Source organism: Myiozetetes cayanensis, unplaced genomic scaffold, assembly GCF_022539395.1.
Source record: "Myiozetetes cayanensis isolate MyiCay16 unplaced genomic scaffold, myiCay2020 scf12, whole genome shotgun sequence".
In the NCBI taxonomy this organism is placed as follows: domain Eukaryota; kingdom Metazoa; phylum Chordata; class Aves; order Passeriformes; family Tyrannidae; genus Myiozetetes; species Myiozetetes cayanensis.
The window spans coordinates 18,123,126-18,139,703 of record NW_026086826.1 but is presented as its reverse complement, the minus strand read 5'-3'; the positions used below and the strand labels follow the sequence as shown (position 1 = coordinate 18,139,703).

The window sequence follows — 16,578 nt, the reverse complement described above, 5'->3', positions numbered from 1 at the left end:
ACTGATTATGGTCTAATTTCCCCCTAAACCTTCTTGACATGGGCAGGCCAGTACCTTTTCTGTTTGGCTAGTGGATGGAGTTTTCTTTGCCAATGTGCATCCACCTAAAAGGCCAGGCTATAGTGTTTAGAAATTAAACTCTTAAGGTTTTTGGGTGGTTGTATTTGAAAAATACATGTATATATTTCATATTTTGGATCCTTTGGGTAGTGTTATTTTAACTACAGTCCTTTTATTTACCCTAATTTTCAAGTGGACGATAAAGTGCTGGAAATAAGGATTTAATTTATAAGGAAAATGAATACTTGTGTCAATCCTGTAATCCTAAATAATTTGAGAGATATATGAACTCTTAAATTCTTTCAAGTTCACTTATCTCTATGGGAAACCTCAACTGTAGATAGATAAGCATCCATAAATTTGCCATTTTTAAAGGCCATTATTCAGCATATTAAGAGAAATTGCATAGATAGTGTGAACCTGTTGGGTCATCTGGTCCATGTAGCTTTACACTAGTCCTGCTTGGTGAAACTTTAAAGGTTGACAGCTGCCTTATATCTCCAATTAAGCAGTTTGCCTGGAGGAGACTTCTACACTGGATGAATGAAACTGTGATGAGGTAGAAGGATGCACTGGCATGCTTCTGTGAGCCAGCCTTGCCACCAAGGGATCAGGTGTTAAATGTGTTTAGTGATGAGTAGAAAGGGAGCTGCTCTCTCCATAGGGTGTGGGGGTGTGGGCTCTCTCCATTTTAGGGTGTGGGGGGGAAGGGGGTGGGGAAAACACTTTGTATGTAAATGATGTGTTGGTTTCATGTAATGTGAAGTCTGGAAACTGACTTTCAGGCATGTCATTTATTCACCTTATCATACAGTGAGTGTTATAAAATTCTTCTCCATGAAGATGGTTATAGAAAAATCTGGATATAGAACATACAAGACTCATTGTTTAGTGTTAATGAGTTAGTGTATTTATCTCTTTCAAACAATTAAGACTGAATTTTCATCTATCTACTATTGAAATGTTACTTATATCTCAATAAACTCAAGATATTAAGAATGCAACATTGATTCTTAGTGTAATTTTTATAGGGTTTGTCTTTACTCTGTACTGACCTCTTTAGTTTCTCTGTGTGATTCCTCTTATTGTGTCATTGTTTGCTGAGGGGATACTGGTTTTGAATCTTTACTTTTTGAATAAATGTAAGGAAGAAGAGCAAAGCTAAATATTTCTCTTAAACATCAAAGCATACAAGAAAATACCACCCTTTTTAAAAGCGGCTTATGTATTATAAATAGGGTAGTAGTATTTTCTTACGACTAGAATACATGAATTATTTGCAGTTTAGAAAATCTGAACCAAAATGGCTGGCAGATCTTCTTTTTTCTGAGTCTTCTTAATATGACTGAGCGTATTAAAAGGTTACAGTATCACTTATTAAGGTATCTTAGACAAACCTCTTTATTGCAGAAAGATAGATGGAAGGCAGTCCTTGTACACAAGCAATTTCTAGAGAAAATATTAAATCTTAGAATTCTCTGCTGAATTCTCACAGTTTCCAAACCAGTATTTCCTCTCAGGGAAACGACATGGGTAGTGGCACATACTTCTCAAAAATGTAGCTGCAGCAATTTTAGGGTGAGAAAAATAGTGAGGACACTGGAGCTGTTCCTACTACTCTGCGTTCTGGGAACTCACTTCTGGAAGACTTGCACAAGGTTGTCTTAAACAGAAGTGGTTTTATTATAAGCAGATGAATGGTCTGAGTCCCATTGGGACTACATATATTAAAATAAAACACAGTGAAGCAGTCTGATAATGAACTAGAGTGTTCACTCAGTGGCAGGACTGAGCTTTACTAAGAAGTATGAGTTTAAAACTTGGAGAAAGATGATCAGCTGGGGCCAATGACTTATCTCCTCTGTTGGAAGAAGTATCTTTATCAGGTTCACAGTGGAAAGGAGACTCTGGAGTTATAAACTGTAGTAGCAGCCAACACTGGGTGGTTTTTTTTGGTTTTGGTTTTTTGTTTCTCTAAATCTGAAAACAAGGTCAATTGGAACCTTTGAAGCTTTTATTTTTAATTCAAAGTTCAGTGATGTAATTTGAGCTTCTGCCTGCTTTCAGAGTACACTCAGTGTAGGGTCAAATGCTCAGGTCACACCAACAGTGAAGCCTCACAAACCTCCTGGTCTTTTGCCCTCTTTCCTTCCTTTCTCCCACACTCCTACCCCTTGCTAATAGTATCATGAGTTTGGAAGTGGTGGGAATGCGTTGTGTGCAGAGAGCAGTGCAACCTGCCTTGTGAGTGGCAGAGTTCTAGATTCAGCATTGGATTCAGATCTAATGGTAATTGACAGGATGATGGTAGAGAGAGAGAGACAGGAAATTCTTTGGTGCTCAGATCCTAAAAGGGAACCTTTATCTTATTCTGCTGTTACTGACTTTCCCAGGACTAGTTTACTCCACAAAGGCTCTTTGTTTAAATCATTCTTATGTTAGTTGGGGTAGAATTGCTGCCATGCTTAAATTGCAGGATGGATTGTGATGCTGTGAGGAGGAAATCTGTTTCTTCTGGGTTTGCAGTTTTTAACTGAGACCACTTTCTTAAATTTTCAAGTAATGCATTTTAGTTAGGGTTATACATTATCATAGGTTGTTTAGATATGTTATTATTAAATTTAGTAGATGTTTTCAGTGCAAATAAATGGTAGATGTGTGCTCCTGTTGTTAGTGATGTACTGGATAGAGTGGCATTTGTAAGATGTGCATAGATGACAAAGGCACTTTGGGAGAAAAAAATGTCTTTGACTAAACTTGTGAAGTATATCTTTCCTGAAGTGAATCCAAAGTAGTTTCATTGACATTAAGATAAACAGACAACAGGTGTTTCATATTTTGGAAAAGTAATTTACACAGAATAAGAATTCTATCACATAAAAATAATTTCTCATCTCCTGAAAAACCTAGAAATGATCCTCGATATAAGTCAAAAAGTCTGTAACACTTCTGGGAGAATAGCCCAGGCAAAAGAAGATTATTGTGTACAGGACAAGCCATAATAAAAACTGTCAGTTCTGTCAACCCTTCTGTCTAAAGTCTATAGAGGATTAAAAGGATATTGAACATCGTGTAACAGCTGTCTCCTATGTGAAAGGGATCACTGTTGTGGTGAACATAAATGTACCCATTTAAAAAGCTCCATAAGGATAGGTGTGGCTGAGCCTCAAGTGGCTGGTTTGGCAGGTAAAGTGCTGCTTTCAAGGACTGGAAAGAGCACAGTCTGCGGTCTAAATAGATAGTATCAGCATTTTATCAACAAGTGTGTTTCTTGTGTGTCTTTTGCACTACTGGAATAATATGGGATACCATCAAGTTTGGTATCATAAGCAACAAACTATATTTTGTTTCTATGATGTTGAGAAAATATTAATATGTAATGTGAAATTTAATCAGTGTTAACAGAGAAGTTGCAGATTGACTTTTAAGTACTTGTTTTTCTACTAACTCTAAAAGGTCTAAGGTTTAAATAAAAATATGTTGTTGACAATATAAAACCTTTAACTAGATGTAGTTTTTCTGGGGCAGTGTAATGAATTTTGAATGTTAATTAATAGTTTTGAAAACACAGCAATTTCATAATGCTTAATGTGAAACAAGGAAAAGGGAACAATGCTTGGACTCAATATTGCTGTAAATCTGTAATATTTCAAGTTTTTGTATTTCAAATTAAAAACCAAGTTTTTGATTCTGAAGTGAATGGGGCAAAATAATCTACCTGATACAGCCCTTATCAGAAGGTACAGGTTTCTCTGAAATATGAAAAATAGATAGATATCCAGATTATAGAATGGATTTTTTTATCTTTATGTTCTTCTTATTATAATAACATTGTTTTTGAAGCCAAAGAACTCTGAATATTGTAAAGCAATATATAACAAATGGATTGTAAAAATAAAGCATAAATTTCAAGATACTGTAAATAAATTGCCCTAGTAAAACTCTGTGGAAGGGCAAGTCTGAGTGGAAGTGAAGGAACTAGTGAAAGGTATCTGGTGATGTTAAAATAAATGTATTTTTAGTAATGATATTAATTTAATATGAACTACATGTAACAAAGTTACTAGTGGAAATGGGTGCCATTTATTTGATTTGCTTATTCAAAGATTCTGTGAGAATTTATGGGAAAGCATTTATGATATAAATATTAAAATATAATATACATATTCTATATTAAAAATAGTTTTTGTTTTCTGATATGTCAAAAGGACACTATTTTCTACTTTTAATCATTCTTTATAGCATCTTTATTCTGTAACATAAATTGGAGGAATACGATTAAAGCAACGATACACATGCTATATAAAATGAAGTGGGTGAAAAGCAGCAGTCTTTTAAGTTACATTGCAAAATGATAAGTGAAAAATTCTGTAAATTCAGTGAAATGACAGGAGGAATTTCAGGGCAAGGAGAATATAGTTTCCCATGAACTGCCTTGGAGCAAGCTGATCGCCACGGTGCAGAGCCCAGAGTGGTACCTCGACTCTGAGTACAGAGCACTGCCTGGCTGTGCTCCCGCTGCTCAGTGAGGGTGTAGGAGGAAATCTCACCAACCTACTTTTCTTCTGGTTGCCTGCATTTGTGTTATATCTGATCACAGACCAAGGTAGCACTGCCCTGAGTATGCAGAAAAGATGTCATTAGGCAAGGACAGTTTTAGTGCAGAAATGGAAGCTCTGAAGGGCTGAAGGGTGGTTGGCAAAAACTCAGATTATGAACTGAAAAGTGACTGGTGCACACTCTCCTACACCACTTTCACAGATACCTGATGGCAGAGAGTGGGTCATTCTTTTTTATGTGTTATCAATTTTGTCCATTAAAATAAAGTTATAATAAAAGATGATAAAAAGTTATAGGACCAAGAAGTGGAGAAGTTTCAGATAGATGAGGAAAAAAAAAAACCTACCAAAAGGGAAGACAGGCAAGCAGAAGCAAGAGGAGAGGAGAGTTCCTGCACTTTAAGGGGATTCAGAAGTAGATGAGAAAAGAATTATGGCTGTGTAGAGAGCCAAAGAAGAAAAGAGAAAGATGAGGCATTGATGAATAGAATGATTTGGAGTCTATGTCCATATGATTCACTACCTCTTAAGTGTCCAAAAATAACCTTGTCTGTAAGTGCCATTATTCTGCACTAGGGTAGGAGGTTTTTGTGTCTGAAGACTAACTTTCAACTCTGAGCATTTCTTCCTTTCAATAAAAAGCACCTCCCTTACACATACTGTAGCTACCAGCAGCAATGTCGTGTCTCTCTCTAATCCTGTAGAGTGTCTCTATTTAAAATTTGCTTCCTCTGGTTGTCTGAACCTGCTGACAGAGTACTGCCATTTTTCTGGGTCTGTAGAATGCTTACAGGACTTCCAGGTGACTGAGAATGCAACAGCGATGATGTGGGAATCTTTCCTTCTTTCTTTAGTCATGAACAAGTACTGGCAATGTACATGTTTTCTTTCTTATGGTTCCTGTGTATTGCTAACAGGCTGGGAATTTCTTTTTCCAGTATTACATATCCAGGACCATGATACCTACTTGTCTGTCTTTTCTGTGTTTTTACAGTTCCTGATGCCCTTTGTGTTCAGAGGTGTTTCTTGGTGATTTGATCTGTTTCTTCTGTAATCCAAAATTATGTGTTCATAGTCAGTTCCAATTTAAGGAGAAGAGAAAAAATTATGTATAATGCTCTTCTGCAACCAAAGGCAATGGGCATTCCACTTGGAAATTAATTAGATTTATTTGGAAATTATAGATTTATTTCTTCCTGACATGCAGCTTTCTTATTTCACTGTTTACTGTCCCCAGCTCAGGGTTTAGAGAGTGTTGCAAAAGACTTGGAACCAAGAAGAGCCTTGACATCGAAGTTGTGTCTTCTGTTCAAACTGGCCTCCTATTCACTGGGTGGAATTAGCTTTGCCATTCTCTTAAAATTAATTGACCAAAGCCTCAGGACATACATACAGAACATCATTATGAGACCTGTGCGAAACATATAATGTGTGTATCTGGGCTATTTCTCTGAGTAATGGATAAAGTTTTAGAAGTTTCTGCAAATAGTAGAGCTGGAAGCCTCTTTTCAAAATGACTATGTCCTGCAGAAACCCACATAAGTGGATTAGGATTCAGTGTGCTTCTAAACCTCTGCCAACGGTAACCATAAAGGTTATTTGGCCTGTTTTGTCATACATGAAAATTTGATAGGTTATCAGTAACAATTCGTTGTGGAATATTACTCTGGATTATCTGTTTCACTGCTGGCCTTTCAGTGTACATGTGATTGCACTTCAGGGAATGTTATTGCCAGTTATATAGACAATTGTTCACTGCAATTTTAGGTAACAATATAACAAAATTACCCTTCTTTGTTTAGAAGCAAAAGTGTGTTAAGAGCTGGTCTAGACCTAGAAATGAGACTGTTGGTCAGATATTTTAACTTTAAAATAAAATACTGGGTAATATTTAACAATTAAACAGTGAAAACTATTAACTGAAAATTAATCTTGTCTATGGCTTCCCTTTTTCTTTTGCAGTGCAAAGACTATGGTGTTCCCTTTTATATGGAAATGAATATGCATATAAAGTGAATATTGTGTCTTTTAAGATTCAACACAGCCTATATGTTTCTAAAAGAGATCCTATTCCATGAACAAAGAGGGGGAGATTTTATAATACAGGGTGTTTTCAGATAGTTGGTAGGATTTTTCCTATATTTTTACTAAGAAATGCTGTGAGATATATTCTGAGATTAGCACAGGTCCATAGTACAGAATGTTGTTTATCTGGGTGTTTTTTTAGTAGTGAACATGTAACTCTTCATTTAATTTAGTAGGAGCTAGCAGGTGAATTACAGACATTTAATCTAACTTTCTAATTTGTTCTTCACATTATTTTGAACTAAAATCATAGTAATAAAATAACCGTGTAAAATGAAAGATGGGATTTCATAGGGTGGGAGGGCAGTTACAGAAAACGGAAAGAAGTGTGATACTTAGTGTTTCTTTGTATGCATGTGGATTTGAAGCTCATGGTAATGCTGGTGTATTCCCTTATGCATGGTATTGTGCCCGTGATTTTTGAAAGGATCAATCACTTGCAGCAATTTATGTAATAACTTTCTGGTGGGTGACTCTACTACTTTATTTATGCTTTTTGCCTGGTTCACCAGAATACAATACCTTTGCTCCTTTGTACAGTAAATGCACTCTGTAATATCTTTTATGGTATGGTCAAAGGATAATTTATTGTCAGATAGAAAAATAGGTCAACACTAATGTCACTTGATGATCAACCCCCCAAGTTTAATAAAACACCACACCAGCATGCATTCAGCACAGTGCTTGATGTTTTATTAGGACTACAGTACCTTACAGTACCTAGCTATAGCAGGAGTGTAATTACTGAGCTGTCAGAGTGATAAGTGGGATTAATGGCAACCTGGTGCACTTTAGTCTGCAGAGTGCTTGGAAGATGGTATTATTATAAGAGAAAGTCTGTACTGGTATATTCATGGCACCCTCCCCTCCTCCCCAAAGCTCACATTCAAGATTGCGTTACCCGCCCCTACCCCCCCACCCCCCAAGTAGCTGACATTTTCAACAGCTGTTATTTTGTGAACCAACTCAAAAATCAAAAGAGAAATAATTTGGTAAAGATGCTTGCTAGCCACAACGGGTAATCTGTACACAGCTTATCCTGCCAGGTGCCATTCTAGTCAGTTTTGACATGAGATTGTGCTATATATAATCCACAGAATGTGTTTTATGTTCAGTGCACTTCCTTTGGTCTTGGATACAGGGCTGTTGTTTTTGGAAGAAAACCACACTGAGGAAAGTGAAGAGTAGAAAGTCTTAACGGAATTGTTACCTTCTTTAATGGCATGATTTTTGACTTCTGTTATTTCCATACTGCCTACACAGGCAAACTGCTCATCTGAGCCCTCATAACGGTGTTATTTTCTCTAGCGCATCTCCTTTTTTACTGGCTTCTGGTACTAGAACTTTGTTTTCTTTCAATCTGCTTAGAATGCTAAAAGCACCCTCTTGACTCAGTGTTCAGGCCACAACCTTTTGAGGTGCCCACTGTCCTGTTTGTTAAGGCATTTATAGCACATACCTGTCAGTATTGGGCAGTGCTGGGCACAGGTAAACCTGCTGATGCTCTTCTGACATCCTGACTAGTTCAATTAGTAACCCACTATGGTGTTGAACCTGGATTTGGCTTTTTCAGGTTTCTCACTCTGTTGCAGCCTGTGGGACCTGTTTTCTTTAAATATATCCTCTGGGGTCTTTTCTCCGTATGTTGTCTCGTGAGAAAATCCAAACAGCCCCTACCACATGTGCCTTTAAATTTTTCTGGTACCATAGTGTCTGCAATACCCATCCAGATGATAATGAATAATAAGATGAAAGGTTAATTAATCTTTTACTTAACTATCTTTGCCTTCTTTCTTATTCCGTGCTTAATTGAAAAAATGACAACAAAAAAAAAACCCCAATGCATGCGGTTGACAAAGTCAGACCAGTGTTTCACTGCAGGTATTTCAGTAATTTCTTTCATTTTAATGTGCTCTTCATTTCTTTGTGCCTGTAGTCCATTGACCTCTTGAGCTTTTCTGTGTTTGAAAATACTCTGTCTCAGCCAGTTTCACAGTGTTATTAACTGTCACTGAATAACAATAATTAAGGTAGACTTGTGGAACTTATGTAAGTAGTTGGGCTCAAATAATAAGTAAAAACCAAATTTTATTTCATTTTCCATAGATTGTTAAACCCACAGTTAACATAAATTCTGTATGATAGTAAAGCAATATTGAAAGAGCATCTGAAATAACTTGATGAATTATAAGTAGTAAGGCATTTGACCTATGATAATAATTGATCTTTAAAACCAGAACTATGTACAAATACCTTTGTATTTAATAGAGAACAATTCTACTTCTTCAACTGACTTTAGTATTTTTGTGGTAGGTTTGCTTACTACAAACTGTGTAGACTACCTTGAGGGCTTAATCCTTAGATGGGACTTGTACAGGCAACCAGATCAGTACATCCTCAAGAATGACTATGCAGAAACAGACAATCAATCTTTATTATTTAGTATGTTTCAATATACAGTTACATTTTGTTTTTAAAATGACAAGAAGGAGGATCTTGAGGATTTTGGTTGGGAGTGTGCATAAGACTACTGAATTATTTTCAGAGATCTCAGACTTATCACAGTAAAGTCATAGAAAAGTGACTTGAGAATTTATCAGCTATTCTTATTCTTTGGACATATAGTAAAAAGTAATTACCTCCTCTGTGGAAATACTGGGGTTTTTTTATGTTTGGTTATCCAGCATTCAGAATTTAATCCACAATGACACTTCCAGAACATCATTAATAAATTCAGATTCACAACAGAAATGTTTTTCAGATGGAAAAACGAAATGGTCAGAAGTTTTGCAATCTTGGATTCGAGGGGAAAAAAATTACCTCTGTGTAATTTGTTTCCTAATACTTAGACATATGTAGTTCATATGTTTGTAATGGCACCCCCTGCCTCCCTATGTAAAGTGCAGTCAACAGAACATAACTAACCCTTGTGGATGAACGTCAGTAATGGTCGTGTAATGCTTTAAGGCTTTAAATAGAAATTTAATGAAAATGCTCTATATTATTCCTTTGTGGCTTTTCTTCCAGCATGCTAACTTCTAAACCTTGTGCTATTGGCAGCATTTGTATTCCATGTCTCCTTGACACATTTTCTTTTACTCCTGTAGATGCTTAAAGTGTGCAGATGCCCCCTGTCAGAAGAGTTGCCCAACTAATCTGGACATCAAGTCATTCATCACAAGTATTGCAAACAAGGTAAAGTCAGGCTTCAGTAGTACATGGAGGGAGATAACAGCCGTTACTTGCACTTCTGTGGGTGAGATTGCATTTTAAGGCTTATCTTTGTAAAGTCTTCAAAAAAAGTGTTTAGAACAGATGTTTTGAAGTTTGAGTCAGCTGATTTTTAATTATTTTTACTTCTGTTCTATGCCCGTACAGATATGTATAGTGCAGATCTATTTCATGTCACTTTTTATATGAAGTCTTTGGTTTTGATGGTTTTCAAATACAGTGATATTCAAAACCCTGAGCATTATAATGTCATTAACCTTTTTACTACCTGAGGTATTACAGTTACAAACCTTTTCTTTTGTTAAAGGTAGGGGTTTTGGGATAGTTTTATTTTTTTTAAGAAGTGATTGTAGTTTAAATTTCCTTTGGGCAGAAATTTGGTATGGACGTGGTCATGTTTGCTTGTACTTAATAGTAAAAGGCTCTGGTTAATGCAAATGTAGTCACTCACTAGGACTATTAATGACATACTACAGGAATAAATGGAACTCCCTCTTCAGAGGTACTGTACTTTTTCCTTTCTTAATAGGCTACTATACTGTGATCATAATGAAATCTTAAAAACATTATTCTGAATTGTGGTTTACAAGTGACTTTTAATGGTCAGAAATAAATAAAGATTACTGCAAAGTTGATGTGACAAGATTAATTAGGCTGTCTGGGATAGCCTAAAGATGACTGGATATTGATTGGCCCATACCTTTTAAAACTTAGTTCCCATCTGTGGAATCATTAGCTGCATGTGATTTATTTGTCTGTATGAGCCCAACTAGACTCATAATCTGCTGAGGGTGCTACAAAGATTTTCTGTCTGCCTTTTATGCTCTAACAAGTCTCATTCTTGGATGCAACTGAAAGAGCCTGCACAGATAAAGCTGGAGTGAAGCTGGTGGGACACAGCAGCACCTCCATGTGCAAGTGAACAGCTACATTGATTTTACTATACTGTGTGTGACACCAGTAAATTCTGCACCTTAATAAGAAACATTAGCATAAGAGCAGATATTAGAATGTGTGTATCAATTATAATGTGATGTTATTTGCAGTAGTTGGTATTATACCCAATATATCCATATAGACAGTTTTCATATATAGTCTATACCCTGTCACTGCTGCATTTATTTTCGTGAATGTAGGCATCTGTTTACGGCCATAGTATACTTTGTGGCATATTGCTGCTTATTATCTCTTCAGGCATCGTGAAGCAGGCAAACTGAGCGGAGAAGGTACAAGGCAGTAATGAAAATGCTACTCTCCATCTCATCATTGAGCTGTAGTTTGTTTAGGAAACCTAAAGCAAATTTTATGGAAGTATTTTACCAGGATGATCTTTTCTTATAAAGGATTAGTTATGCTACTGCTTTGAGTAGGATAGGGTGATGTGTTGTTGAGGAAAGAAAAAGGGCCTGCTTATCAAAACATAAAGCTGGGAATAAGCAACCAGGGCAGATGGATTGAAGACTGCAGCTGAAGGTGTCAGAAAAAGAACTAACACCAGCAACATCCTGGAACAATAAATTTGACGGGTCTCTTAGACTCTGACTGCCTTGGCTATATGATGCCCCTTTGTGACTTGACAGAAAGGGTAAGTAATTTTAACAACTGATTCATCCTGAATTCTGTGGTTCCATTACAGAACAGAGAATACCAAGGTGGGGTGACTGCAGAGCTTTGAGAGTTGTGGTTTGGCAAAGGTATACTGAAATGATACTAGTAAACTGCCTCAAAGGTTTGAAGTAAAGTGTCTGCCCTGCCAAAGCCAATGGGTACAATCTTACTGATTTTAATAGGGCCAAAATTAACCTGTCAGATGGTCAGTGAGGTGGATCAACCCTATAAAGTTTGGGCTGTTTGGTGATGCCTTTTAAATCCTCTTGGAAGCTACAGGTGCTAGGTAATACACTGGTTTTGCCCTGAGCAGTTGACCTGATCCCTTGGTGTTTTATCAGAAAATCCTGCTACAGAAAATAATTGCAATGTACTAACTACTTTTCTCTCAGGAGATTTAGCAATTTTGTTTGGTGGAAAAACCAAAGTATCTTAGATTACTGAAATGTAACTATAGCATGTCTTTTTGGATCCTATCCATATCTATCAATAGCTTCTGTATCCACTCTGAAACTAGGTTTTATAAAAGGTATACAACAGCTTTTGGTAACTGCTTTTACCTCATGTTGATGTCTGGTAATCGTGTAGACAGAAGGAAAAACTCAAACATAGGAAGTTTTAAAAAAAATCTTATACTTGGTTTCTGCTGTTCAAGATGTTAGGATGGAAAATTGCATGCCTAAAATCAGTGCTGCTTCTGTGAAATCAAGTTTCAAGTGTGAGTTTACATACAGTCTTACCCTCTGCAATCTTAGCCTTACCTTGTTGGAAGGAATCTTAATAGCAGCATGGTTGTGGAGGCATTTTTCTGCAACAGTTCTAATGCTACCTTTAAAAACAAACAACAGAAAAACCACACCAAAAAACAAACCCCCCAAAATTAGAAGTGAGTAAAACCCACACTGGGATATGCTTAGCAAGTAGCTGAATTTGTAAACTGAGAAACAAGACTAGGAAGTCCTGCGTGCTCTCGGTAAGGGTGTTGGAACTAGACAATCTTGAAGGTCCCCTTCCAACCCAAACCATTCTATGATTCTATGTCTATAGCATCCATGTCAGTGGCTGTGCTTCCTGTAATTCATGTACAAAGCAACTTAAGGAAATTAACAGTGCATAGAGGGAACCCAACCCTGACTTGATGACTGCAGTCTGCTAGGCTGAATTTTCCTTTTGATGTATTAGTTTCTGGTGCCTTTGCTAGAAAAGATTTCTTTTACAACAAATTCTATTATTCAGAAAAAGTAACGGGAAATTTTTCTGGTTTCCTTTATTAATTGAACTTTTTTATAGGTATAGGAATGTACTACCGTTTTTACAGTACTGCACTTTGAAACTCCTTGTTTTATGTCAAGCAAGCAATAGAAATAAGGTGGAAGTTGAGAGAGGGGTACCAGAGGTTGAGGTGATTGATGACCATGGTAGAGTCTGTGTGAGAGCCCACTACCATGGCTGCTCCTGTGGTGTCCTCTGCCCTCTTCCTTCTGCTGCTGTGGTGGTACTTGCACCATACACATTTAGAGCAAATAGAAAACAAGGATAGTGTGCTTTTGAACATTAAAACTTGTAATTTGTAATTTTGAAAGTTTTTAATATAGCCACTAAGTAACTTTTGACTTCATTTTGCTAAACTTCTATTGAAATAATCACTTGGATATCATTCAGCAGCCTGAATATTCAGCTTGAAGAATATTTCTGTATTACTGTCACAGAAGTACTACCTTAATACGATCAAGGATATTTTACACTGAAGATACTTTTCAAAATGATAAATCTGTTTTTGCTGTTTTCATCTTGGAAATAAACTTCCTTTTTTAATCCCAAAGCTTATAAACATATATAGTATCTTCTAGAAAATTAAATAGGCAAAGCATAAAACATTTATGTGTTTGAGATCAGTAAATTCAAGAAATTGGGGTGTGTTTTCTAGACTTATTGAAGTCCCTGTCCTGCTTCTGAATCTCTCTTCGTCACTTGAGACACTCTCTTCAGCTAGCTACCCTTCCACTTGTTTAGAGAAGATTCTGTTCAATAAATTCCTTGTCCTTATCCTTGTGTAAGCAGTGTTGCATGCAGGTATTTATTTAAACATGATTCACTATTAATATAGAGTATTTAGACAGCAACGTACTGAGAATGAATTGTGAAGTATTTAAGAGCTCTATTGTATGCAGTTTGTTTTGTTGGAAAACGACTATGGCAATCATAAAAGGTCAGGGATTCTTGTTCACTTAAGCCTGAGGCTTTTTAGATATTTACAGGCCATGTACAGTGTAGCTGTTCTGCCATTAGACCTGAGCTCAGGAGTAGAAGAGGGACAGGGGAGGAGGGTTGTTTCTGCATTGAGAGGGTAATTGAATTGCCAGACTCAATGAGCCTTGAGCCTCTTTGACAAAAAAGACGTCACTTATGCTGTATTGTGTTAGCTGCTGTGACTCAGTAGAGTATAGGCCACAACTTCCATTCTCTTTTTCCATACAAACTGTATTACAACTCCACTTTATAAAGGTACAATCTATTCTATTGTGTCTTCCCAGTTCGTGTGTCTCGGTTCATACAGACTGCTTGCAATTGTATCTCTCAGAGCCAAGACTTCAAATTCACCATGCACACATCACTGCTTTTCTGATCTCTAAATACCAGAAAATGGCAAAGTATTCTGACTTCTTGCTGTACTCTCTTTAAATACGGTCATCACATTGCAAAATGTATATTCTTTGTTTTATAATGCACAAGTGCTGTCTTAGTTGTTTATTTCTTTAAAGGAAAAAAAAAAACGTAGAAACAAACACTAGAAAAACCCCAAACGTGTTCAGCTGCTGCAGCAGAAAGCTTTCCCCCCTAGCTCTGAATGAGTACCAGGGAGATTTTAAGATTTTATGTCCTCCTTTCCCTGTGTTGATATGTCAAAGCAAAAAAGAATTGGTAAAATGGAGCTCTAGCACTTGTCATCCTTTGGGACTGGGCACAAGCAAATGTTTTACAGCAGCAGAAAATCCTGGTTTCCCAGAAGCATCTTTCAGCCTGAACACTTGAAGGCTGTCCAGCTTTTCTCCTGTTCAGCAAAACCATGTGCCAGAGAAACCACCCTTTGGAAAACAACTGTTCCTCACATGCTCACCTTCGAACTGTTCCGTGAGAGAGTCTTGGAGCTTTTTGTCATCAGACACCTTTATAGTTGAGTAGTAGCATTGAAAAACAACTCTTGGTGGGGATATTAACTTTTGTTACACAGCACAGGCATAAGGTGTGAGTGACTCAGCCTTTACAGTCTGAGTCTATAATGAAAAATTGGGAGTGAAGAAGTATCTTTTGTGTTATCAGTACTCAAAGAACACTCTTTGTTGCTGTAGCCCTCTGTTACCAGCTCTCACATTTTTATCTCAAGCCTTGCAGTATTACAGGGATTCCTGACATTGACTCAACAGTTTTCTCCTTGTTCAGAAAGACTACCAAACCAACTTAAAAACCCACACCAGAAAACAAACAAACAAACTCAAAAAACAACTCAACCTCCCAAATCAACAAAGCCGTGCTGCCCACTGGATAAAAGGTAAAAGGTTGTTCCTGGGCTGTGCAGAACACTTGCAGGGAAATGGAGGAAGGAGAAATCAATGTCAGGAACAGTACAGAGAAACTTGTGGAGCACAAGGGTAAGTTTTAGGATTTCAGAGAAATCTTTAGGTTTAAATGAAACCAAAGGAAATTGGTGGGGGATTTTCAAGAGAGAAATTTTGGTTTGTTTTTTTTTTTTTTTAGAGGAGAAATAAGAGAGAACAAACTGGAAAATAGATAGGGATACCAAGGAATAAAGGTGAATGTGAAGTTTAGGAGACTGAGGAAGTAAAGCAAAACGTGTTTGTGGTAATATGCTGGAAATGAGAAAGAAGGAAAAATGGGTAGACAGAGGAAGACAAGATACAAAAAGTTGTGGAATCACTAAGAGAAAATGCATGAAGCAAAGATTGCAGAAGATTGAAGAAAAGATTATGACAGGTGAGAGAAACAGAATGGTGTTTTTCCTGTGCCAGAGGAACTCTGAGTAAATTAACAAAGGACATCTATATACCATTGCAAAGACTGTAGAAAACGATGAGTCACAGTTCATATGTAAAATACCGTAAGTGGGATACTGTTGGTACAATGAAGAATTGTGGAAGTCAGAAAGCTGCTAGATGACTGGTAATTATGATATACAGACAAATGAAAATTATCACAATTAATCTCTAAGTACTACTTTGAGGGCCTAGGTTCTTGAAAGTGGTGTTTTATTCAGTTTTCTCTTTTAATCTTTGTGTATTTCAGGTCACTAAATAAAATAGTAAGAAAAAAAGTTTTAAAGAAAAAATACGGACGGTGTTAAATTGATGCACATGAAACAGTGACTTTTCTTGAGATGTCTGTTTGTACTTAGTGTAATGGAATGGCTGACAGCTGGTTTCAGTTGCCATAGTGTAATTATGTAGAATAGACTTTTGCGATGACACTATGTCAATTAAGGAATCTCTCACATTCTAGACTACAAAGGACAAAATGACAGTACAAGATATTTCTTCCGTTCTTTTTCATAAAAAGATAGTGACACTGTGTGAAATTACAGTCCTGTTATGATGACACAAGTCAAATGATGTGAAAGATTTCTGGATTGATTAAAAATCATCAGCATTATAATATAGAATATGTATGATTTGATAAGTTGCTGTTATGTTTTGTTCATTCTTCTTGGGAAGAGATTTGGGGGGGGCTGACAGACTGAGGGTGTTTCTTGTTATATTTGAACTGGTGTGTGTCAATGTGAAAAATGCTACTTATATAACAATGTACTTTAAATAGTGACTCTTCGGTCTGTGGAAATGTTTTAATCCAATACATCTTGAGTAAATTTTAAAGCCATCGCAGAACATGAACTAGAGTAGGAAATGGTTATATTTTCCCATATATTTTTCTGTGTCTTCCATTTTTTTAAACTGAATCCAGATGAAAAAAAAATTATTACTTTTTTCTTCTTTCCTGTTAAAGTATTCATGCTGTCCCCAAA

General features: G+C 36.6%; 1 protein-coding gene across 1 annotated transcript in view; it reads left to right on the top strand.

Annotated features, from left to right (window-relative positions):
* The window catches only part of DPYD (dihydropyrimidine dehydrogenase), a 334,066-nt gene that overhangs the window by 76,649 nt on the left and 240,839 nt on the right, over window positions 1–16,578 (top strand). Inside the window, exon 4 of the mRNA XM_050307196.1 lies at window positions 9,812–9,899. Coding sequence (XP_050163153.1) covers window positions 9,812–9,899 — 88 coding nt within the window. The remainder of the gene's footprint in view (window positions 1–9,811; window positions 9,900–16,578) is intronic.